The sequence below is a fragment of the Crocodylus porosus genome, unplaced genomic scaffold (genome assembly GCF_001723895.1).
Source record: "Crocodylus porosus isolate Cpor-Errol unplaced genomic scaffold, CroPor_comp1, whole genome shotgun sequence".
Taxonomy (NCBI): Eukaryota; Metazoa; Chordata; order Crocodylia; family Crocodylidae; genus Crocodylus; species Crocodylus porosus.
Window position 1 is genome coordinate 12,739,593 of NW_017728928.1, and position 24,795 is coordinate 12,764,387.

Genomic DNA, 24,795 nt, shown 5'->3' on the forward strand with positions numbered 1-24,795 from the left:
AAATGTTCCTTAGATCGGTGCCGATCTGACATGAGACTGCTGTACTGGTGCACCTCTAATCATTGGATTTTTTTTTAAACTAAGCATTTTATTTAGCTTTAATGCCCAGAGCTGTCCTCTTGTTGGAGTGCTACAAATCCTACCAACAGAAATGTTGCCTGAGTGCACCTTTAACATGTTCTAAAACGATCACCTGAACTAGATTCTCAGCTCCATCTCTGAACCACAGGACTCCGGCTTACCTTAAGGGGAGTTCCTGAACCTCAAAGCTGCTCTTTATCAATTGGGGGTGGGGAGAGGGGGAGTTTCTGTAGCTGGACAAAGTCAATAGAAAACAAAAGCTAAGCAAGCTCTTTTTGTCTTTAGTTACACAGACTCAGAGAGGAACACAAAATTCTGTTAAAAGCTAAATCTTTAATCTGTTAATACAGAAAGCAATTGTGCAAGTTTCAATTCAGTATAAAATGGACAATTTTTAAACAGATCAAAAGTACATGGGGCAGGGTGGGGGAAGGAAGCAGAACTGCAGGCACTCCACTTAAGAGAGGTTTTTGTTTGCATGCAACACCACTGTGGATACAGGATACTACAGATAAAGCTGAATGGGGCAACAAGACCCAATTCTTGTTCACAAATATTGGCTTTGTCATAGGTCATCTTTGCAATTTCCGCCAGCAAGTGGTGACTTTTCACCACAAATTATTACATTAGTGTTTGTAAAATGCTTTGCAGCTAAGTGCTATGAAAATGCTAGAGATTAAAACAATGGCGGAACACCCAATAAATTGCTCCCAGCTCAGATCTGCCCATATATATAATATTTTTTCCCCCAGAAAAGTATCACTGTTTTCTCTTTTTTTTGATTAGCCATCAGCTGGAAACCTCAAAGACTGGAGGTGCCAAGGGGATATGTGACAGGGGTGTTGGAAAGGCAGGGGGAGGAAGTAAACAATGGAATTTCCTAGAGAAAGCTCCCTAGATAGGTTTGATTGAGGCAGTGCTCCATAAGGGGGTAATTCAGAGATGCTGCAAGAGGCCAGAACTGATGCAGAGAAGGAAGGCTGGGAACTCCTGCCAGACAGAGAACGTAGTGCTCAGGCAAACATGAGTCATGATGTGGGGATTGAAGTGTAAGGTGTCACAGAGCTACAATAAAAGCCCAAGAACTCTCTTAACCAATGAAGCTTGTTCTGGACCAGGTCTCCTTGCAAGGAGCAAGAAGCCAGAGAATTTATACATCAGTTTTGTGTTTATGTATGAGGGCACCAGGGCAAGAGAGGCTGGCGCTAAACTGAAAAAGAGAATAAAAATGGTGCTTTTTCTTAACAGCAACAACAAAAAATACAAGACATAATTGCTTCTCAGCTGCTATTGCCTAAACACAGTTAACTACTTAGTAGTAAAATCCTGCTACCTTTCCCTGATGACAGCAACTCCAGCACTTAGCAGCTTCACACATGCAAGCCTTGTACGCCCCTAATGCCTTCCCAAATGTTTAAAAGGTTCATTTCTCACCATGATTATAATTGCACTTTAAAACAAAGCAAACAAACCAATGTCCAGTTCCTAAGCAAATCTTCCCACTGACTCTCTTCAGCTGATTTAAACAAAAAACAACAAAACCAGAATGGATGGTTACAATTATTTTCTGTCTTATTAGAATTGGAAAGATTCAATTCAGGTGCCTGAAAAGAAGGGCAATGACATCCAATTTCTAGACCTGGAGAGTCTGTGCATTTTCAAACACGGGGCTGGTTTCACAGCTTGGCTTGCATCGGCTTCAAGTGTTTGTGGAAAGACTCATGAACCTGTAGGAAAAAAGGGAGATCAGATAAAAAAAAAAAACCCGGTTCTTATTTGTAATAAACATACACAATGTATCTATACATGTACTGAAGCACTGAAAATGTGGCCACTTCTGGGGTAAAGGAGTAACAACTGAACTTGTACTATGGCACCATTCACAATACAGGGAGGAGGGGGAAATCTGTCCAGAACAGGAGTGTCACCCCATGCTACTCACAAGAAGGACCACCACACATTTAATTTCTATAAAGAACAAATAAATTCCAAAGATTTAAGAAGGATCTCATTTGAGAGACAGTAGCTCCCAGATAATCTTAGATGCACAAAGGACTGAGCCGACTCCAACCTGCAGGGTCATAGAAAAAGTAAGGCTGGAAGGAACCTTGGAAGGTCATCTAGTTCAGCCTCCCGCTCAAGGCAGGATCATTCTTGACTAAATCATCCCAGCTAAGTAGCTGTTCAACCTGCTCTTGAAAATAGGGAGATGGATCTTCCCAATTTCCAACCTAAATTTCCTCTTCTGCACATGGGGCCATTGCTGTTAGTTCTGTCCCCTATAGCTACAGAAAAAAGTCCATCTTTATCCTTTCTATAAATCGCCTTTCAGGTATTTGAAGACTGTTACCAATACCCCTCCCACCACCCCCAGACTAAAAAGCCCTAGCTCTTTCAGCCTTCCCTCGTAAGTCATGCTTCCTAGGCCTCTAATTATTTTTATTGTTTGCTCTGGGCTGGACTCTTTCCAATATGTCCACATCCTTTATGAAGTGTGGAACCAAAACTGGACATGGTAGTCCAGGTGAAGCCTCACCAGGGCTGAACAGAGCAAAGGAATCACTTCCCTTGATTTGCAAATGACACTAGTTAAATACAATCCAGTATCCTGTTGGCTTTTTTTGCAACAAGAGCATACCATTGGCTCATTTTCACTGTAACCTCCAGGTTTTTCTCTGAAGTACTGCAGCCTAGTCAGTTATTTCCCGGTCTGTATTTATGTATGCACTTGTTCTTGTTGAATTTAATTTGGTTGACTGCAGACCATTTTTCCCTGCCTATCCAGTTCATTCTGGATGACAGTCCTACCTTCCGCAGTGTCCAGAACTGCACCCAACTTGGTGTCATCTGCAAATTTGCAAAGTGAACTCTTTCCATATTCTTTCTTAGTTTCTGGCCAAGAATGACTGCTTCCCAAGATAAAGAAACTGTCTAGGCAGGGGTTGGCAACCTATGGCCCAGGGCTGGATCTGGCCTGTGGAACCTTGCTTGAGCACTACAGAGAAGCAGCGGCAGGGAGAAGCCGCCGCCGCAGCAGCAGCAGCAGCAGTGGCAGCAGCCAAGTCCTACAACAGGTTCCCTTCAAACCCAACGTGGTATATTCTGGCCTGCCACCAGGATACGTTGTTCATGCTGATCTACAGCTCATCACCCAACTGTCTTGCTTTCCTTCTGTGGTAGCTACAAACAGAAGTCAGAAATGCAGCATCTGACAGTCTCATACACCTAAGAAGCAACAATGTTGATTTATTTCCTCAAATTCATACCGTGACCTATAGCCACTTTTTCCCTGCAGAGTCCTCCAGCAGGATTTTCATGAATACCATTGATTTGACCCAAATATTTGGTTCACAACAAGAAAAATAGCAGTTAGAAGGGACTAAAATAAGGGTTCCTTACCTCAGTTTTGTTTAGGGGGGATTTCTTTGCCCACTCAAACATGTTTTCATAGATGTTGCCATCGTAGCGTCCAAGCACAGATCCAAGATGGGAATCATGAAAGTCAAAGGAATCGACTAGTGCTACAGCATTGGGGCGGATTACAGCCAGGAGATCTTTCACATGCTGGTATACCTGAGTAACCTGTGCATCTGTCAAAATGCCCGCCTTGAACAAAAGCCAAGAAACCAAATCAAAATAGTTTCTTATCACAGCCATATAACCTCTCCTCCCAGGACTGTATGTGAAAGACTGGCCTGCAGGCCTGCTCTCATGCAAGGGAAAACTAGTTCATCACACAATATTAAATATTAACAAAATGCCAAGTAACCAGGCTGATAAGAACAGACATATAGAGGTCTGTTTTGCACAACAAAAAACACAGGACAGCAGAGCAGGACAGGACAACCTGGGTCAATGAAGCCAGTCCCCTGCAGGAAACCATGTAGCTATTAGTTCCAAATGTTTCAAAAGAACATCTGCTTCAGCTGCTCCTCACACCATAAACCCCCAATGTCCCAAAAATTCTTTGGTAATCTTGGTATGTTAGTAGAAAAACCAAAGGCCTCAAAAAAGGCATAATAACAAAGGTAGCTTCTATGTAAGAGAAGGACCGTTTCCCTGCCAGGCTGTTAGTAAGGGAGCCTCGTTCTTTAGAGTACCTGTTTTAACCCTCAAAGCAAGGTATTCTTTGCACGTGCCTTGTATTACGTTCAATTCTTCCAGTTTTCATAATTATTTTTGGCAAATAGAGCAGGGAAGAATCAGAGAAAATGTAAGAAGACTTGTAGGTATAAATATTATATTTTCTTGCATATCATACACCCCCAAATAAGGTGTATACCTGGTTTTTGGGAAGGCAGAATACGTTATGGCCCCATAGATCAGGGACATAGCCTACATGACCTAGTCGGTGACCTAGTGATCGATGGGAAGCTGGGTTACAGTGACTACGAGCTGATCGCCTTCACCGTCCGCCGTAAAGCTGGCAAGTCCGTCAGCAACATGGAAGTCCTTGACTTCAGGAAAGCCAACTTTGACAAGCTCAGGAGGCTTATCAGTGAGGCCCTAACGGACCATGACCCCAGGGGGAGGGGAGGTTTAGGGAGAGTGGTTGCTCAAGGGAGCGATCCTCAATGCACAAGCTAATTCTATTCCATCTCGGAGGACAGGCATCAAGAGGGCACAACAGAATCCCGTCCCCGCCCCCCCGGCTCTCCAGGGATCTACCAGACTTCCTGAGGCTAAAAAGAAAGGCCTACAAAGGATGGGATTCACCTCCAAGGAGGAATATTCTGCACTGGTCTGGCCCTGCAGGGAGCAAACCAGGAAAGCCAAGGCTGCAACTGAATTCCAACTAGCTTTGAGTATCAAGGACAATAAAAAGTCCTTTTTCAGATATGTGAGGAGCCGGAGGAAAAGCAAGAACAACACTGGACCCCTGCTAAACCAGATGGGACAACTGATGCCTAGGAAAGAGCCACCCTATTAAATGGGTAATTGCATCCATCTTTCATCAGTCCCATGCCCACTACAGGACAGGGAGGTCTGGGTGAGGGAGATCCCCTGCCCTCCCCATCAATGCTGACCTCATGAAGGAACACCTTGAGAGGCTGCATACCTTCGAGTCAGCTGGCCCTGACAATCTACACCCCAGGGTACTCAAGGAGCTGGTGAGCGTCATAGCCCAGCCCCTGGCACGGATCTTTGAAAACTCCTGGCGCTCTGGTGTAGTGACCGAGGACTGGAAGAAGGCCAATGTCATGCCTATCTTCAAGAAAGGGAGGAAAGTGGATCCAGCTAACTATAGGCCCATCAGCCTGACCTCTATCCTGGGGAAGGTCTTAGAAAAGAGGCCATCCTTAATGGACTAGCCAACACCAACGTCCTTAGGGATAGCCAGCACGGGTTTGTTGTGGGTAGGTCTTGCTTGACCACTCTCATTTCCTTTTACAACCAGGTGACCTATCACCTGGACAAGGGAGAAGAGATTGATGTCATATATCTTCACTTCAAAAAAGCCTTTGATCTGGTATCCCATGATCACCTCTTGGCAAAACTGGCCAATTGTGGCCTTGGGTCCACTACGATCCGCTGGCTGGGAAATTGGCTCCATGGTCGGACCCAGAGGGTGGTTACTGACGGAAGTCAATCGTCATGGTGCCCTGTGACCAGTGGGGTCCTCAAGGCTCTGTCCTTGGACCTATTCTGTTCAACCTCTTCATCAATGATGTGCACATTGGAGTCAGAAGCGGACTGGCCAAGTTCACTGATGACACCAAACTCTGGGGCAAAGCATCCACACCTGAAGACAGGAGGGCAATCCAGGCTGACCTGGACAGGCTCAGCAAATAGGCAGATGAGAACCTGATGGTCTTTAAACACCAAAAAATACAAGATTCATCACCTTGGGAGGAAAAACCTGCAGCATCCTTATAGGCTTGGCAGTGCTACGCTGGCTAGCACTACCGAAGAAAGAGACTTGGGGGTCATCATTGACCACAAGATGAACATGAGCCTTGTGGCAATGCGATACTGTGGCTAGTAAAGTGACCAAAATGCTGGCTTGCATCCATAGATGCTTCTCAAGCAAATCCTGGGACGTCATTCTCCCCTTGTACTCTGCCTTGGTGAGGCCGCAGCTGGAGTACTGCATCCAGTTTGGGCCCCACAATTCAAAAAGGATGTGGAGAAGCTTAAGAGAGTCCAGAGAAGAGCCATGCTCATGATCAAAGGTCAGGAAAACAGACCTTATGATGACAGGCTGAGAGCCATGGGGCTCTTTATCCTGGAAAAGTGCAGGCTCAGCAGTGATCTGATGGCCACCTATAAGTTTATCAGGGGTGATCACCAGTATCTGGGGGAATGTTTGCTCACCAGAGCACCCCAAGGGATGATGAGGTCAAACGGTTATAAATTACTGCAAGACCCTTTCAGGCTGGACATAAGGAAGAATTTCTTTACTGTCCGAGCCCCCAAGGTCTGGAACAGCCTGCCGCTGGAGGTGGTTCAAGCACCTACACTGAACACCTTCAAAAGCAAATTGGATGCTTATCTTGCTGGGATCTTATGACCCCAGCTGACTTCCTGCCTTCAGGCAGGGGGCTGAAGTCTATGTTCTTCAGAGGTCCCTTCCAGCCCTAATGTCTATGAATCTTCAGCCTGCTCACCTTCCCTTCCCTAGGAAAAAGCTAGTTTTAACCCTTTCACAGCTACTGTTGGCAGTTCTTGGCTGCTTAGGAAAAATCTGAAACTGCAACTGCTATTAAAGGACTGGACCTCCATGGGCAGATCTGTGGTTTTGAAAAGTGGTAAAAAAGAAAGTCTGCAGGGTAGTGAAATAGGAAAGAGCCAGTATAACTAACAGAGGGCAAAACTGCCAGAGAAAGGATAGCTTGATTAATGGAACATAAAAAACACTGAAAAGGAGAGAGGGTCATTAACACCTGTGAAGAGTAATTAGCAGGAAGCAAAGACATGATAATGAGTCTGGAAGTCAACTAATTCCCTTTAGCACTGCGTGAATAGAAATGCCATTGATGCTGCTGGGCAATTGGTTTTTCACTTTGGGTGGAGCAGGAATCAAGGCAGAGTGCAATTGCACCATTATCCACCCTCCCCACTTTGATCTCCCCCTCCCCTCCATGAAGCTTCTGGAAGGAAGAAGAAAAGGCAGAGCAGCAGCTGCTACCTGACAGTGTCTAAATGCTTCTATGCTGGGTAGATCACCAGCTTCCCTACTTAAGACATGTGCCCCAATTTCAGAAGGCTAACCTTTGGGGAAAAGATGTGTGATATATTCTTCAGCACTGCTGGGGCTGAAAGATAGGGTAAAGGCTTAGGACAGTTCACTTGGAAACTCTCACCAAGAGGCATGTAGAAGGCAAAAGGTTTGAAGACCACTTGTGTTTATTTGTAAAATGGGGATTACCCACATTAGCCAGGGTCATGATGACACATGCATCTCTGCTGCTGTTGCCCTGCCAGTACACACCCTTTCTTTGTCACTGATCTGAAAAACAAGATAGGCCTGAACAGATGCATCTTCTACCTAACAGCCACCCATGTTTCTGGCATACGCCAAGGCTAAGCTAGTTCCATCAGACCTTCCACCAGAACAGTTCTGCTACATGACTTCTAGGATTTAGCACTGGAGATCACAAGCTTGAGCACCTTTTTCTTTCGCATCTACAGGGCATGGGAATTATCTCTTGGGATCTAAAAAGGCTGGAGTGAGATACTGACCTGCAGGAAGTCCCCCGTGTGCTTACTGATTCCATGGAGAGCATACAGGAGACACAGATTGGTCATGATGGCACGAACAGCTGCATCACTTATCTCCGAGAGCTTTGCTGTGAAGAGCTTCACCACCACATAGTGACAGTGTGCCTGAAAAGAGGGATTCAGGGTTGGAAACAGCTGATGGTTGTTTGGATGCTCCCACAACACGCTTATTTGGGCATTTCACTGACCTCTGAAGCTCGCACCAGATCAACAGAGGTTCGGTTCCAGGCATCTTCCTTGCTCTCCCTACGGTTCAGCTCCCCTTGTAAGTTCTTTGCTGCAGCTTCTACAAGCCTGTTCCACAAAGGACGAGAAAGAGAAGCTGTCTGCATCAAGGCACCACATCCTTTGTACTACAGGAGGTTAAATTCACAGAAGCCTGTGTTTTACTGATGCATTAAGCCTGGAATTACTCAATCTCTTCCCTTAAATGAATGCAGCTCCAGAACTCACACACATCCTGCTGTAGGAAAGGTGCAATGACACAAAAGTAAGGAAACAAGAATGTGTGCAACTGTTTGCATAGATACACTCATGTATCATCTGTGATTTTTTGCACCTCCTTAGTTACTGGACTTATACAGTTTACTGGGGATGTTCAGTCCTAATATTAATTTTAGTGTTAGTAAATTTTAATATGGTTTAGATTTCAGCTGAAAGAACTCAGAGCTCCTGCCAAAGAAACCAAGGAGTACTTAGAATAACAGAATCTACAGAAAAGTAAGGCTGAAAGGGACTTCAGGAGGTCAACTAGTCCAGCCCCCTGCTCAGATCAGAATCTACATTATCCTAGACAAGTGTTTAACTGCTCTTAAAAACTTCCAGTGAGTGAGATGCCATAATCTCTCTAGGTAGCCTGTTCCATTAGTTAAGCTACCCTCACAATGAAAAGGTTCAACTTACATTTCCACTGCTGCAATTTAAAAGCCTTGCTCTTTGTTCTGTCCCATCCTAGCACACTTTGGTTGTGTTGACTGAAACACTAAGAATCCAAAAATGGGCTGAACTAGCAGGAAGCAACATTTCTTAAAGACAGGCAGATGATGGACTGACAGAAAAGCGCTGTAGATCACAGATTGAGAACCGCTGCACCAACAGAACAGCATAGCTTTGTCATGTATCCCCTGACACATGTATTCAAGATAATTTTGCAAGGGCATAATCCAGTACATTGAATGTGAACTCACCTGGATGCCCGCACTTTATATGCTTCTACCAGGCTGGCTGGATCATTGATGTGCACGGTTGTGGGTCTAGCAGCCACTTGCTGTGGTTGGATGCGTTGCCCTGAGAGGTCATTAAGGTACGATACCATTCCACTAACCAACTGGCCCGAACTAACCTGAGCATAACATTTGACCAGGAACCTGAAAGCATTGAAGAAAGAAGTAACTACACTGCATGATTTATTTGGAGAGAAGAGAAGAGACATTCATTTCAGGATACAATCTACAGGGCTGCTAACAAACATGCAAGCAGGAGTCGCACACACTTGCTCTTCTAACAGAAGCCACAAAGACACAAATAGAGATCTAATAGAAAGAATACTACAGGTCTGGTGATGGCGTGGAAGGGCGGGATAAGGTCTGTGCACCCATCTAACCCTATCTCCAGGACACACAGACTACTAATAACAAGGTGGAGAGATCTCGAAGGAAGTCAATTCACCTAGCTGTCTGCAGCATCATGACAGTGTTTTCTCCTTCGTAGGTACAGGATGGAGTGAAAGTGACATAGATATCAGGAAGGCCGCTGCAACGAGAGTAGCCATGCCCACCACATGCCATTCGACATTCCTCAATGCCAGCATTGGCTATCCATGAAGTGAATGCCTTCAGCCCTGCAGTCAGTGCATGGAGCTGACAAAGAGAAGCAGAACAAGTTAGTAGCTGCCGGTCATATCTACTGTATTAACAAGTGGTTTCCCAGGATCCCATTCTTCATTTGTATTTCCTTTATTACCTCACATAGTTGCCTTCAGCTGAAGCTTGTGGAATAAATATTGCGTACTTTACACCATCTACCTGCTACACAACAGCAAAGGAAAATAAACACTGAAAGCCACAGAGCTGGAAGGGACCTCAGGACCCTGGCACTTATACACGAGCACCAAGGCTGCTCCAATGTGCTGGAATTCAAGCAGGTTGGAGCAGACTTGATTAGTCGAGCCTGCTGGAGCATGGCAATTGAAACACTTGAACAAGCTTTAGTTCAAGTGTCCTCTGCCGCCATTTTTAAGCACAGGGACAGTGATACAGGAGACACGGAAGCACACCCTGGAGGAAGTGTAAAAGTGCCCCTAGAGTCCAGGATCATCCCTATCTAAACCATCCTAGACAAGTAAATTGTCTACTCTATTCTCCAGAGCTTTGGAGAAGCTACAACTCACACAACTACCAAGCATAATGCCCAAAATAATCAAAAGCACTTTTTAACTTGTTACAGGTCAATTAGTGGAACAAGGGCACTATCAATGACTAAAAAAGTACTTCCTGTCCTTGCAGCGACAAAACAGACTTGAGTTCCAAGGAAGAGCACCATACTCCCTACTCCAGAGGAAAGCCCAAACCCCCAGAGTCCCTGCCAATCTGACCAGGGGTTAAATTCCTTACTGATCCCAAAAATGGCAATTGGTTATTCAATTATTGTTTACCTTGTGAAATAATTTTTGTTGAGTCCAATCATACCTGAAACCTTAGTGCTGGTAAATGCGAATTCAATCATCCAGTTCATGCCTCTCCGTATGCACAACAGGATTCTTTACAGTATGTACCCAAGTGCTCTGCCTAGTTAGGAAGACTAATTTAGAAAAGACTGGAGAGGCACTCTGATAGACAATGGAAGAAAAAACAATGTATTTTTCCAGCTGAACCATTAAATGTGACCCGGTGTCTCCAGATAAGTCATCACCCTGGACTGAAAAGGAGCCTAAAAAAGAATAATCCTTTACTGCTTGTGCTAGAAAGCCTGGTCTACTAGATCACAGACCACGATAAATTTTATAAACAGTGTTCAACAATGCAATGATTTTCAAGCAGGATGAGTACCTCTGGCAGCTGGCTCAGGTCTCCCTCACTGATGTCTCCTGTAATGCGAAGATAGGTTTCTTTCATGTAAGCTCCAACAAAATGAAAGGCATATGCAGTTGCCAGGAGAGGAAAGAGTTTGTATTGTTGAGTCTGATAATCCAAGATCTGGGGCTCTGGCTCTCTGTGGCAAAACAGAGAAGAGTTTAATTGCCACAATTGTCAATTCTCCTAAGAGGTTTGTTAGGAGTCCAGTAGAACTGCTGCTTCTAGTGGGAATACCTGCACGTATTACTGTGAAAGTAAAGACATGACTGAAAACAGAATGAGTTTGGAACCCAAGCATGCTGGGAGGAAAAGGGTTTTCTACTGAGAAGAGAGTTGGGTCTGTGCATTAATCAAGGTGTCCAGCAGAAGTGCCTGGCAGCTGGAAGCGTGTAGGAGCTAGGTACATGTGTGTGGGTCTGCTTCAGTCTCATAATTCAGAAGGTCTCCAACTTCCATTAAAGTCCTTACACTCACCCTGGCTTCAGCTCAGACTGGTGCCTCACTGCACTGTAACGAATAGCAATGGTGCAAGCCCTGGACAGGGAGCGAGCAGAGTCACCCACAATGATGGATCTGATGAATACCATTGTCCCATAAGTCAGCTTGTCACTGAGGGGTTTCACATACGTACCATCTGGTTCAACCTAGAAAAAAATACCGTGTTGATCCAAGACCGTTCCTCCCTTGTAAAACTTTCAGTACTGCTATTTTGGTGCAGAACAGAAGACGTGTCAATTTAGCTACCAACTGGCAGTCCAACTTCAAGAATCTTGTGAAGAGCATCTAGTATCATAGACTGCATGCTTCCCTTGACCCAATTTCAAAGGTTTTCTGAAAAGATGAAGGCTGGAGAGAGACTTCACAGCATGTCTCCTGAAAGGTGGGGCTGCTAATTCCTGTGACTGGCCATACTCTAACTTGGCTAATTCCACCTGATCTCTATAGTCCTTCTACAAGTTCATTTGGTGCTTATTATGTGTACATGGTACAGTAGCTAAACAACTTCCAGGTCCACCTCTATTGATCAATGTGACTGCATTTCATAGAGCAATGTGGGATAAAGTGCAGCTATGTAAACAAGAAAACATACTGGAGTCCATTCTTAAGAACCACTGCATGCAAGCAGAGGGGGATTATTTAAAACAAGAAAAACTGCACAGGATACCAACTACCATTTACTAATAAGATATCTTTAATGAACATTAGATAAAACTTTGAAAGACAAAAAAACATTTTTACTACTGGCCTCACCATACAGGGTTGGTAGGGCTTTAAAAGGTACCAGAACTAAAGGCTGCTATCATTTATTCCATGCACTATTCAATAGCAACAGGGGCCAAAGGAGAAGAGTTGAATCAGGCAGATGCTTAAATTAAAGGAGACACATTTTGTTCTGCACAGCAAAGCTGGTAGCTGTCACACAGGACCTTAAAGGTGGGGAATGAAAAATAAGAGGATTCCTAGCATTAGCAGGGACACTGTGGTTAGAGTTGGCTGATTAACCCCCTTACCTTGGCATACTTCATGAGCATGTTTTCCCGGGGGATACGGAAGTTATCCATTTTTAAGTAGCCATTATCCATTTCATCATAACCAAACTTTGGTCCGATGTCACCCACAGTAATACCTGGCCCAAACCAAACAATTTCCATTAGGAAAGGAGTCAGAATTAATAGACGGGCATGAGGCCCAACCCATCAGTAAACTGACACTGTAGACTTCTGGACGCTCCTGGTATTCTGATGGGAATAGCAGCTCAGGAGTAGATTTCACATGACCTTGGCTGGAAGGGCAAGGATGGAAACCAACTGGGATTTTTATAGTCCACATACAAGTCCACAATAAAGGGACCGGGGTAGCTCCTTCCAAAACGAGGGTGCGGGGAGCTGTCTCCACAGTATGTACAACCTGGGATTACGGGAACAAGATCAGACTGCATGCTAGCCTGGACTCTGGGATCACCAAATCATAAGGTAGGACCCAAACGGCTTCCAGGACCACACAAGGCCTATCCATTCATATTTAGGAGCTCCTCATTGCACTGTTATCTGAATTCAGCCTGGATCATAAGCTATATACATTAGTAATAGTTTCCCAGCTCTGTGGTCAGACAGCAAATGACTTACTGTATCCTTATCCTCCCTGCACTCTCGCTCAACCCAGACTCTTACCTGGCAAGGGTTCATGGGTGCCCAATTGCCGAATGGGTACAATGAAGGCATGTAACCCTTTGCATTGCCCCTGAGTGTAGAGCTGAGCCAGGACGATGGCATGGTTTGAGGTCTTTCCGACTGCAAGGGGAGTGGGAGGCAAAAGAGAAAAAACATTTCAATATACAGAAACTCCCTTTCCCATACAGCAGCATCTAAGATGACATTTATTCTCCCATGCATTAAGAGAAACCTATCTGCAGTGCTAATTAAGGGTTTGATCTTAGAACTGGTTTACAAATAGGTCATTAACAGGGATCTGAGTCTTCCATTTCCAATGGAAAAACAGTAAACTGCGGATTTTACCTCTTACCAGAGGCAAACGCAGATTTCTCATTTTACCCAAGATACCTGTGGATTTTGCAGTTTTGCAACGAGCTCTCTGCAGCCTGGCAGAGTTCTAGCCTGAAGGGGGCTGGGGGAGCAGGAAGAGGGTGGTTAGGCAGGCAGCGACATGTGCATGTACATACACATTGCACCATGCAATCTGGAGAGCAGCTCCTGCAGGTAAGTGGAGGGGTGGGAATTGAGGCCCCCATAGTGAGGGAGAGAGGGAAGGAGTTGGGCAGTGCCTGGGGCTTGGGGCCCAGGACCCAGGGCTACAATGCACTGCCACAAGGCCCCAGCAAGGAGTGGTATGTGGCTGCAGGTGGCTCATCCGTGGGTTGCTGCCAGCTCCCCACTACTGCACACACTCCTAGAGAACAGGGGGACCTGTGCCCTCCAGATCTGTGCACGGGGTGCATGCTGCAGGCTTGTGTTCCTCACCCTGCTGCCCTCCCTTGGGCCTCCGCAGCCTGGCCTGTGCGACTAGGTGCTGCAGGGAACAGTGCAGCCATGCAGGAAGCTGCTTACCTATGAGCTCTACACTGCCCATGTCCTGTGCACACAACCCCACACCGTTACCTCCGCTGCAGCTGCGCAGGCAGGAGATGCATTGCCAAGGTAGTGCAGAACTTACAACAGCAAGCAGCTTCCTGCACAGCTCCACTGTTCCCTGCAGTGCCGGGTCACACACCAGGCTGTGGAGGCCCTGGGGGAGGGCAGCAGGGTGGAAACACACAGCAGGCAGCACACAACCCCTGCCCCATGTACATATGTGGGGGGCACAGGTCCCCCTGCCCCCAGGGAGTATGTGACATGGCAGGAGGCAGCCTCCCTTGCCCAAACCCACAGCAGGCAGGCAGCAGGGGGGAAGCTGGGCTCCGCTCTGCTGCAGCAGCTGCTGCCTCCTGCCAGGGGCAGGGGGCTGTGGACCCAGGTCCCTGGCCCTATAGCCCTGGCAGCTGGGGGCCCCCTTGGGCAGGGCTGGGGGAGCAGGAGCTTTTGGTCAGGGGAGTGAGGGGCACAAGCAGGGCTGGGGGGTTGTGGGGGGAGAGCGAGGGGTACCAGCAGTGCCAGGGGGCTGTGGGGCGTGAGGGGCATGAGTAGGGCTGGAGGGCTGTGGGTGGGAGAAGTGAAGGGTAGGCTGGGGGGGGGGAGCTCTCATTTTAAATCACAGATTTTGGGTTTTTTAAATCAGAGAATTTCCTTTTTTTTTTTTTAAATCAGGAAAAACCAGGATCTCTGGTTATTAATGTCACTAGTAGCTGCATGTGGAGCAGCTGCAGGATAGTCTCAGGAACTATGTACAATGTTGCTGCTTTGGCAGGACTTCTACTGAAGCAAAAGAGAGTTCTGCCTAAGTCAGGAAAGTAGGCACTTCACGTATGAGCAAAGACTGCAGATGAACTTTGATACATCTCTTAGTTGGCTGACAGGTGATATAGACTGATACGATACAACATTTGTTATGTGGGTCTTGGATCAACACCACCTCCAGAAAGAACAGTTCCCCATTTAGTACCCAAGTTCAAATGCAGAGCACTTTCACTTACGTCCACCAGGCCACCACTTAATGGAAGTCACAGTGGGGCTGTTGAGAATGAATTCCTGGGTAGCTGGGTCATAGGTGGCAGTGGTCTCCAGGCCTCGGAGATGAGTTCCTGTAGGCATTTTGCGAATTTATTTTGACAGACATTAATCAGAGCACAGAAAAAAGGAGAGAACAAGATAGCAAAGCACCGAGCTCCAGTAGTGATGCAAGTTACATAACCCAAGTGGTGAAAGGAGACACTATGCCACATAGTTACAATACAGCAAGTACACGGACTGGTCCTCCTGTGGGAACTGAATCTAATTCTCCAGAAACATACCAGTATTTCAGTGTTCCAAGCACCTCCAACCTAACACTGCCTGTCTTTTTTTTGCAGCAGCAGGAACATGAGAACTTCAAATACTTCACAATATCCCTACCCATTTTTAATGACACTGCAATCTGACTGTAAAACAAAGCCACATCCAATAAACAAATCACATACCGTGTACTATTCTCATTACTTTATCCCTGGGGCGGGGAGGGGAAGCTGTATATTCCAGCTGATGGGAGCTGTTTTTTTCAAACAAAATCATTCATAGCCCCAAGTGAAAGCATGAGAGCACACCATGGCAGGCAGCTGTTAGATGGATAGAGACATTTCATCTAGTTAACAGTTCCATAAATTACTTCCACTGTCACATTACAAAATCCTCATTTCATACATTATTCACACTGAAGGCTGCTGTTCCTACCAATGCTATTTTTCCATGCACAGGTATCCAATCAATCTAACAAGTCAGTTGTGCTCATCCAGCACCAGGACCTACTCAGGTATTTCAGGCTGGCTGACTATTACACAGCCAGTGACTCGCTTAGGATAGATTCCTAGATCAGAGAACTGGTGGGTAACTCACGTTCACCACCCACACGTTCACCAATCCGTTCTTATTTTCCTTTTTCTTCCGGTGTACTCTTTCAGTCAAAAGATTGAAAGGTCTTCTGTACCCATGCATTTCTCACTCAGAGTTGGCTTTATATGGTCAGGGTTGCCTTATTGCTGCTTTTAGTCTTTGGAAAGGATGGCAGGTGCGCCACAAATCTCTGTACTCTTGCCTTCAAATTGAATGCCAAGAAGGGAAAGGTGTAAGCCATTCTGGAAAGTTAGCTAGGTTTACAAATAAATGAGCTGCCATGTGCTGAAATCACCAGACCCACATAAAACAAGGTATTTTCATTAATCGGTCTCCATGGAAGAGGTGCAATCAAATACACCCAGATACCACAGTGAAGGGCACCATAAACCCTTAAACAGAAGGGCAAACACTGAGTAGTGTTATAGGTGTACATCTGAATCATTAACATTTCACTGTGAAGAAACAAATTCCCCCAGTCAAAACTGCATGTGAACAGATTCTGAATAGCATACACTATTTTCTCTGTGAGGAGAGAGATCCTCCATGCAGAAAGCCACCCGTGGTAATACATTGGAGTGAATGTACTGTACCATGGCCCATCTCGGTCTGTGCATAAGTGCCTATGATCTCCAGGTTCCAGGCCGGCATGAAGAAGCGATCCTGTTGTTCCTGGGTTGCCTGGGTGAGGAGGGTAGGAAGGAACATGCCCAGGTGAAGATCCAGAGGCTCAGGCCGTCCATGATGAATAAAGCTGTGAAGAAATGCCGAGGTGGGGGGTGGCGTGAAAGGAACATTATGAAGGCAAGTGTGAGATTTAGAGTGAAGAGTGAAAGAGAGAGGGGGGGGGAAAAAAAGTCTCGTGTAAGAATTTAGCAAGCGTGTTTCAGGAAACCCACCAAAAGCACTTATCGAGAGAAGACTCTGCTTATGCTAAAAACCAGACATGCTGTAGCATGTTCTGTTTTAATGATAAGCAGGGCTGCAACTGCAACATGCCCCTTTTTGGTTTCAGCCACAGTTTACAGAGAGCAGCTTATGTCTTGGGAGTTGAGTTGGATGAAATCAGACTGGGGCTATTTTGGCACTGGATTACACGTTTTCATTACCCAACTGAGGTTACAGGAAAAACCAAAACCCCTTTCCACCTGAAGACCCTCTGGTTTCAGTAGCATGAGTTATGCTTCCACTCAGATGATCTAAAAACTATGCCTAGCACTTCAGTGCCATACACATCCCATTTTTAAGTCCAGGATTAGGTTAGAATCTTATTTTATTGATGTAGCAGGTTTCTTTCCATAGAGGTCTAGTGAAGAGCTCCTCCTCCATCCCCCCAACTACTCATTTAAGTCTTTAGGAACCTTTTAAATAAACCAAGCAGTACTCTGCATGTGCAATCAGCCAAAACTGTGAATAAACCACAGTTCTGAGAAGAAAGCCAAGGTGTATCATTTTAGGGACCACCAGTACAAAGCCATCCCCATGTTATAACATGGGCTTTTGCTTCATCTAGCTCATGCCAACTTTGGTCAGGTATTAACTGACCAGGAAACTTAACAAGAACCTATTCAGGAAGCTGTAAGACTTTGGATACCAACAAATTAAAATGCATTAACACTAGTCTTGACAGCTCTGTCTACTTACAGAGAGCTATTTTTCTTTGATCTTCATAATTCCTAGCTATGGCAACCTATGTATTGAGCTCTCACAAAGCAATTCATCCACTTGGGATTTCCTGTGAGAAATTTCATGCAAGGGCACCTTAAAATAAGATTCTAACAGATCTTAAAAATAGCCAGAGAACAGAATTAGATCTCAAATACTTAAGACTGGCTATACTATACAGTGGTTACCACAAAGCAATAAAGTAGACAAGATGTTGGTGTTGCAGAAAGAAGCATTGACCTTAAGGGTCTTCATTTGGTACCTCTAATTTTACAGCCTCAAATAATGCAGGCACCCTCTCACAAACCAGTTTTTTGGTACAGTTAGAATATTTATTACATTATATAGTTCCCTGAAAGAACAATGGTGTGAATCTGGATGGCTGACAGGGCACTAGAGCATTTTAGCAGATCTAACTGTACTTCAATGTATACTGGAATGCTCTTTTATATACTGTGCTTCCTTTACTTGGTTGTTTCCATATCAACCATCTAAAAGATGCATTGACAGCAATATTTTCAAAAGTCCTATGCCTTACAGTAATCCAGAATTAATGATCAGTTACCATTAGAAACAAAATTTTTTTAAAAAGTGAATTAAGAGCTGGTGAAAGGTTCTGACTTGACAATCAAATATTGAAATTCCTATTCACCAGTAGGTACAGCACGGGTGATGGCAATATAGTGTTTGCAACCACTCTTCCAACTGCCTCAACACCATGCTGGAGGAGACCTACTTTAGGGGAGAAATGAGAGAGTTTTGTTTCTGTTCCAGACCCACAATTCATCCCAGATATAGTGGGACTTAAAAGAACGTTTATTATGAAATGGACTGAAACCAATTCACAAAACGGCCACTTGAGAGTAACTACCACCAGTCTAGGGTAAGAGTGAAGCCAGTAACCTATAGCTTGAAGGGTCTTTTTCCAAGACAAACCACCCAACTTCAACTAAAAGTCAAGCTTTAGAATAAAAATAAAAACAAACAAAAAGGCCCCAAAACATGGTAAGCGGAGCGTAGTAATTATTGATGCAGCTTGTGTGACATTAGAATAATTAATTACCCAACAATCTTAGCAAGAATTTCAAACAGCTATACATATTATTGATCAGGAATCATTCAATTTGGAAGACACGCTTGCTGTAAGACACTACCACCTGTATTAGTTGCTGCATGATTTCTTCATCAATATATTCTGGTTAGTCACAGAGTACCGTGAAAATTATAAGCAGAGGCATTACCAAGCATGGAAGTAGGACAGGTTAAATGAACCACAGCAGGTAGAAGAAAAGAAAAAAACAAAATCCATCACTTCTGTAGGAGAAAGGGAATGAGTTCAGCAGCCATTCTTTCCACTGTGTCCCCTTGATTTCATACCTTCTTTTCTTGAGCTAGTAGTTTGCTTTAGAGCTGGAACCAAAGTTTGCAGATGCAAAGAATTCTGTCAAGCAACTTTTCTTTGCATTTTTTTGTCTGACAAGTAGTAGCAGCAGCAGCAGCTGCCAAACAGTTGAGGCCCAACCAGAGTTTGTTACCTGATCCAGGAAACAATATCACATTTTCCAAGTCTGAACTCCAACAACATAGACAGCGCTGTCACCATTTGCTCATTTACTGCAGCATTTCTTGCTGGGATGCGCACCATGTGCAGTTCTAGGTCCTCTGTCATGTGAGACGGCCCACAAAAATTCTCCTGATTCAGAATAAAGTCTTGTGTTTTGACAACGAAGTTGCAACAGAGATGCTTTGGAAACAAAGGGTGCTTGGGGCAAGGTGCCCCAACAACTTGATCTTTCATGCAACCCTTCCCTGCAAGCTACAGTGTTTCTAAATAAGCTCTGCTTCCTTGTTTGGGCAGTCCATCACTGCACTAGCTAAGAACTCTGCAATGTCTGTGTCCTAAATTCAGGCAAAAATACAGTTAACTGGGAGCTACTGGTACCATATTCAACATGTAAATCAAGTTCCTAAGGGGAAAAAACAGGCTTATCTTAAAACAAAATCAACAATTAGGAGATCATTAGGTAGGCAGGAGGTGCTTCATGATCACTGAAATGGTAAGAGAGACAGTCTCTTGCTTTCAGATAAAGCATCACTGGGCATTAACAGGTTTGTGTTTTTTAAGTTACTGATTTATTTTAGTCTTTCACCCTTTGGATTTACTTATGAAGCATCACTGATTCATTAACTGGAGTCACAGAACAGAGGTTACCGATCAGACCCCACAGGGAACTAACCATGCCCCATTTCGGTCTGGGCGTAGGTGCCAATTATCTGCAGTCCACAGGCGAGAGGTAGCCATTTCTCTCGTTGGTCAACAGTGCCCTGGTTCTCTATGGTGTGTGTAAACATGCTGAAGTGGAGATTTAAGGGCCCAACACAAGTGCCCAAGCATATGCTACAGGAAAGAAAGAGAGATCAAGGTCTTAGTTTTCTTTTACCTATGCCCCTGGAAGTGGTATGCAATAAACAGCTGCATCTCTCTTTACTGCTGATGGACTTTCATTACAGACCAAGATCAAATCCCAGTCATGTTGAAATCCTGTGCAACACTAATGGGAAAGGAACCAACATTGTTAGAATTATATATAGCTACATATAAGCTAAAAAGAGTGACAGTTGTGAGTCATGAGGATCCAGTCCCATCACTGAGTTTAGGTTCAGGAAGTGTAGCCATCATGATGAGGCTACTAGTTAGGATGACTTCTGGTACTGAGAAGGAAGCAGCTTTTTCCAGTGAACCATTCTTCTTTCAGAAATTATCTTTATCTTGCATCCACCAGGAGCAGGATTGTGAACTTTATCATTCCACTTGAGTCAACCACTCCTTCAGTGAAAGGTAAATGTTTGGAACAGACATCCTTCCGCAAAATGAAGCCTATTATTTCGCTAAGCTGAAAGTGATTGAGAGGCATCTGGTCTGGAGGGAAAGCAATGTATTACTGCAAGGGTGAGGCACAAGAATAGAACTGCATCCTAACATACAGAATTCAAACAAGACAAAAAGTTTTAGTTCACAAGTTATACAGCATGGAATATTTCAACTTTCTCTTTGAGGCTCTAGAGGACCTAGATATACTGCCCAAATATGTTCAGCTGATACCCCAAACCTGGAATGACCAGGATAAACAGATGCACAGCACTCTTTTGATCCATCAGTTGCAATACCTAGAATTTAGATAGATACTTAGGATAAAACTAGGCTCTCTTCCCTGCTATAATGTACCTGCAATGGGAATACTCCTTGGACCCAGATATGCCTTTAACACGGGGTGGGCAATTATTTTGGGTGGAGGGCCACTTACTGAGTCTTGGCAAGCCATTGAGGGCCACATGACAGGCAGCCAGGGGCAAGTAATATTAAATCTTCTAAATCTTTTAGGGGTTCCGCAGGCCAGATAGAACAGCCTGGGGGGTGGCATCTGGCCTGCGGGCCACATTTTGCCCACCCCTGCCTTAACAAATATTAGTGAAGTCAGAGACAGCTCATGGGAATACAGGCAGACATACTGAGTCAGATCCCTGGTATTTAGAGCTTTTGGGTGCCTGTACACACCACAGGTTTTAATCCACATTAAATTTAATATGTTTATAAAATTTAAACTTGTTTATTTTGAAGCATCGCATCAGTGTTTGCACACACTAAGTTTTCTAACAAATTAAGCTTTGGAGTGTCATATCTCTGTTTGCATGCACTAGATTTTCAAACAAATTAAGCTCCGTCCCGGGGGGGGGGGGGCACCCACTCCATGCCCATTGCCCAGCTAGCAAACTGGACAAGAAAAAAAAAAGTGGAAGAAATTTAAAGTGAAAGCAATTCAAAAGGGTGAACTGCAAAAAAGTCGCAGCGCCATCTGGTGGACAAAGAGGCTCATTATACATCTTTGAGTGCCTTTGTGTTTGCACTCAATGAATTCATGGACACAACTGTTTAATTCCTGGCGAGCCAAACTAAAAAACGTCCAAGGAGTTCTAGTTTAATGCACCCAAAAGACTTTTAAGGCATCTGGAAAACCTGCCTGTGCAAACAGTCACACAGTTGCAGCGCAAGAAAGGGCAATAACGCGGCATGTACAAAGGCACTTTCAGTGCAGTTCATCATCAGCACTCCACACTCACTCTCTTCAGAATGAATGAGAGCAGGGCAGAAGGCTGATGTTTCAGAACTGGATCCCAGCACTATAACCAAGTCCCGGCATCATACAAAAGAGTGAAAAAGCACCTTACTACCGGCGATGCACAAACAAAAGCAACTTGTTTTAATTTGCCAAAAGAAGAGCAAAGCAGTGAAGGGAAGAATAGCAATGAGATGATGGACAGAAATCAAGGCAGAAGAGAATGGACAAAGCAAACAAGGAATATTCAGGGTCTTCAATGTCCCTGGCTGGCCAAAAATTCCTTTTCTTTCTGACTGTGCTGAACAGGGTCTCAAAAAGCCCTAGCACTATATATAAGCTTACCACATTACATTACACAGGTGCATGCCAAGTTGAGCTATTAACCAATCTTTTTACCATTCACATACAACTATTTCTAGCTTGAAAACACTCCCATATGTCCCTACATTCAGGCCAAAGTAAAAGCTGACATCATTCAACTATTGGTACTGTCCTGAACAGAAAAAGCAAAACAGAAATGCCTAACTTTGTAAAGGCAAAATGGTCCTCATTCTGAAACAAAGAATAGTGACTCATGTCAGAAACATTCAATAGTGTACAGCTGATGAGCTGAACCTCAGCCAAAAGGCTGTCATGGGGTACAGGATGAAACAAGGTATATGATCTTGGAGAAATGGAGTTGCAGTGAGTGATAATTCTGCTCTGGTATTAAAATTTATACCCAGCTGTAGTCATGGTGTGGGAAGTGATGCAGAATATAGCAACCCCCCCTTTTTTTTCTTTGAAGTCTCTTGAAGGGATTTTGTCTCTTTAGAGTCTTAATTTCACCTCCTTACCCAAACTCAAAACAGGTGAGCAACCATCTTAAACACCTGCACGTCAGACTTTCTGGTCCCCAAAGCATCCTTCAATGGACTGAAACTGCTTGAGTGGAGAATTCAGCTTTCACCCCAAAGCACCAGCTCATTAAATACATGGCAGAGGTGGGAAGGGCAATGGAAAGATAATACAGCATGCAAACTTATATTCACCTCATATAACATTCTGCAAGGGAGTAAACATCAATTTGAAACCTGTGTCCCCTGTCCTATAAGAACTGGAATAGTTTTGAACTCCTACCTGATCTGTTTAACAACCAGATATCAAAAAATACTATGTTGACTCCCTTGCAGAATGTTATAATAGATATTACATAGCTAGAAGGACATTTTCCGATTAGAAACAAAGTTACATGAAAGGCACCTGAACCTTCTCTTGATCATGAGCACCATCACCATGCAACTCCACACAGGTACTCATTAACTAACTGTGATCCCTCTCAGCCTGGGTGTAGATGCCTGTTATCTGCCATTCTCAGGCAAGAGAAAGCCATTTCTCTAGCTGGGCAGCATTGCACTAGCTCTCCAAGGTGGGAATAAACATGATGTAGCAAAGGCTAACAGGCTCGACATGAAGACCTATACAAACGCTACAAGAGAAAAGAAAGGGATCACGTTCATAATCTTGCAACAGTGCCTCCTACAAGATTTTTTTAGCTTCAGCATTCACAGGCAGCACCGTAACCCATACCCCTCCCTATTTGTGACCTTTGTCCTGGTCCCAGAAGGACAACTCTAAACAGAGCTGAGAGCAATGCCAAATTAACCAAGTGAAATAAGAACACTGGTTTAGCTTAGCTCTGCTAAACACAAGCTGATCTTTGAATGTTGGTTGTCAGGAACCACTGAAAGAAAGTTCTGAAAACAAAGGGGTGGATTATGCAACTCTCACGACACTACCTCTGATCTACCACTTCACGCTGAGACCAGTTCTGCAGATTTACTTGTCTTAAGGGCAACAACAACTGCACCTTAGACTGCATACCACTGAATGCAATCAAAAATCAAAACTGGTAGGTAGCAACACCTTATTATTCCTGGATAGCATGTTTACTCTTATGATCCAAAAGCTCTAACAAAGTACAAAACATCCCTGCTAGACAGAAACATATTGCTACCCATTTCAACAGTTAGCAAATGCACCTAATGTACACAACTTGTCTAAAGTCACTTGTCAAGATGCTGACAAAACTGGGGTTAAGGCACCTAAGGCTGCAACCTATTAAGAGCAGAAATTTTTATGTTGGTGGACTGGACATCAAAGCAGCACATCAGTAGCAGTAAATACATTACAAGTCATTGTTTCCTACTGACAACCCAGCTAAGAAGCTTTGCAATTCTATCATTTTGGTACTACTAATATTAAAGTATTTTAATAATGGAACAGAAGTGCTTTCAAAAGAGGAGAAAACCTAGATAGCTATGGGCATGTGTGGATGAAACAGGGGCCCCAAACTGAAGTGGTGGGTTTTTAAAAACACTGCTTCAATTTAGGGCCTTTTAGGACCCGCCCCCGCCCCCCATCATGCACACACCCAAATTTACCTGCCTCTCCAGTGATGGGAGTGGTCCCTGGGCTGCAGGGGTGGGGTGGGGAGGAGCTGGTGCTTCCTTCTGCAGCAGCAGCAGCATCCCCCCACCCCCCCAGCACCTGCCAGCAGGCATCCAGCTCAGGCAGTCCCAGGGGACACCGCAGCCATGGAGGGAAGCACCAAGCCTCCACGTAGCTCAGGCAGGGTCCAGGGGAAAAAAAAAAAGATCAGACTTGTTGCTTTTCTTGGGCGAAGCCTGCCTTCCCGGGCAGCTGCCAGGCTGCTTGCACAGGCTTCCTGCAGAGCCCCTGGGCTGCACACAGCCCGGTGCTTCGCTCCGTGGCTGTAGGGCAGCAAACTAAAACTCCTCAGAGGAATTTTAGTTTGCTGTGCCACAAGTCATTTAAGGTGCATTATGCCGCTGAATTTGCTACAGTGGCTGAAATTACTGTGCAATACGCCGCTGACACATGCAAATACCAACACCATTAAAGTGGTGCAAAAGCATTTAACCCGCTTTAAAGTGTCGTGCACACATGCCTCTTGTTTTGTCTACACAAGGCCTACCCTGCTAGAGCCAAGAAAATCTAAGCAGCACTAAAAGTTGAAATAAAACGAAAGGGATGAGAGAGGGACTGGACAGAAGAGAAAGAAGAAGAGGAAAAGATTAGCTGATCAGCTTGTTAGAAATATTATTAAAAATACATTATCAATAGCTGTTAGCTCCCATCAATAGTGTTGTCCTC

The 24,795-nt window shown here is 44.6% G+C and overlaps 1 protein-coding gene across 3 annotated transcripts in view; it reads right to left on the reverse strand.

Annotated features, from left to right (window-relative positions):
* Positions 1 to 394: 394 nt before the first annotated feature.
* Positions 395 to 24,795, reverse strand: part of ACOX1 (acyl-CoA oxidase 1) — a 35,774-nt gene continuing 11,373 nt past the window's right edge. Inside the window, exons 1-13 of one of the 3 annotated variants that reach the window (XM_019542608.1) lie at positions 18,899 to 19,718; positions 16,450 to 16,610; positions 14,965 to 15,072; positions 13,049 to 13,168; positions 12,389 to 12,504; positions 11,352 to 11,521; positions 10,851 to 11,013; positions 9,472 to 9,662; positions 8,991 to 9,170; positions 7,992 to 8,097; positions 7,765 to 7,908; positions 3,481 to 3,687; positions 395 to 1,808 (exon numbers count right to left, since the gene is read on the reverse strand). In XM_019542608.1, the coding sequence (XP_019398153.1) occupies positions 1,758 to 1,808; positions 3,481 to 3,687; positions 7,765 to 7,908; positions 7,992 to 8,097; positions 8,991 to 9,170; positions 9,472 to 9,662; positions 10,851 to 11,013; positions 11,352 to 11,521; positions 12,389 to 12,504; positions 13,049 to 13,168; positions 14,965 to 15,072; positions 16,450 to 16,564 (1,671 nt within the window). In that variant the 5' untranslated portion in view covers positions 16,565 to 16,610; positions 18,899 to 19,718 and the 3' untranslated portion in view covers positions 395 to 1,757. Of the gene's footprint in view, positions 1,809 to 3,480; positions 3,688 to 7,764; positions 7,909 to 7,991; positions 8,098 to 8,990; positions 9,171 to 9,471; positions 9,663 to 10,850; positions 11,014 to 11,351; positions 11,522 to 12,388; positions 12,505 to 13,048; positions 13,169 to 14,964; positions 15,073 to 16,449; positions 16,611 to 18,898; positions 19,719 to 19,758; positions 19,920 to 24,795 lie in introns of those variants that run through there. The other 2 variants (XM_019542607.1, XM_019542606.1) reach the window with 2 other exon arrangements.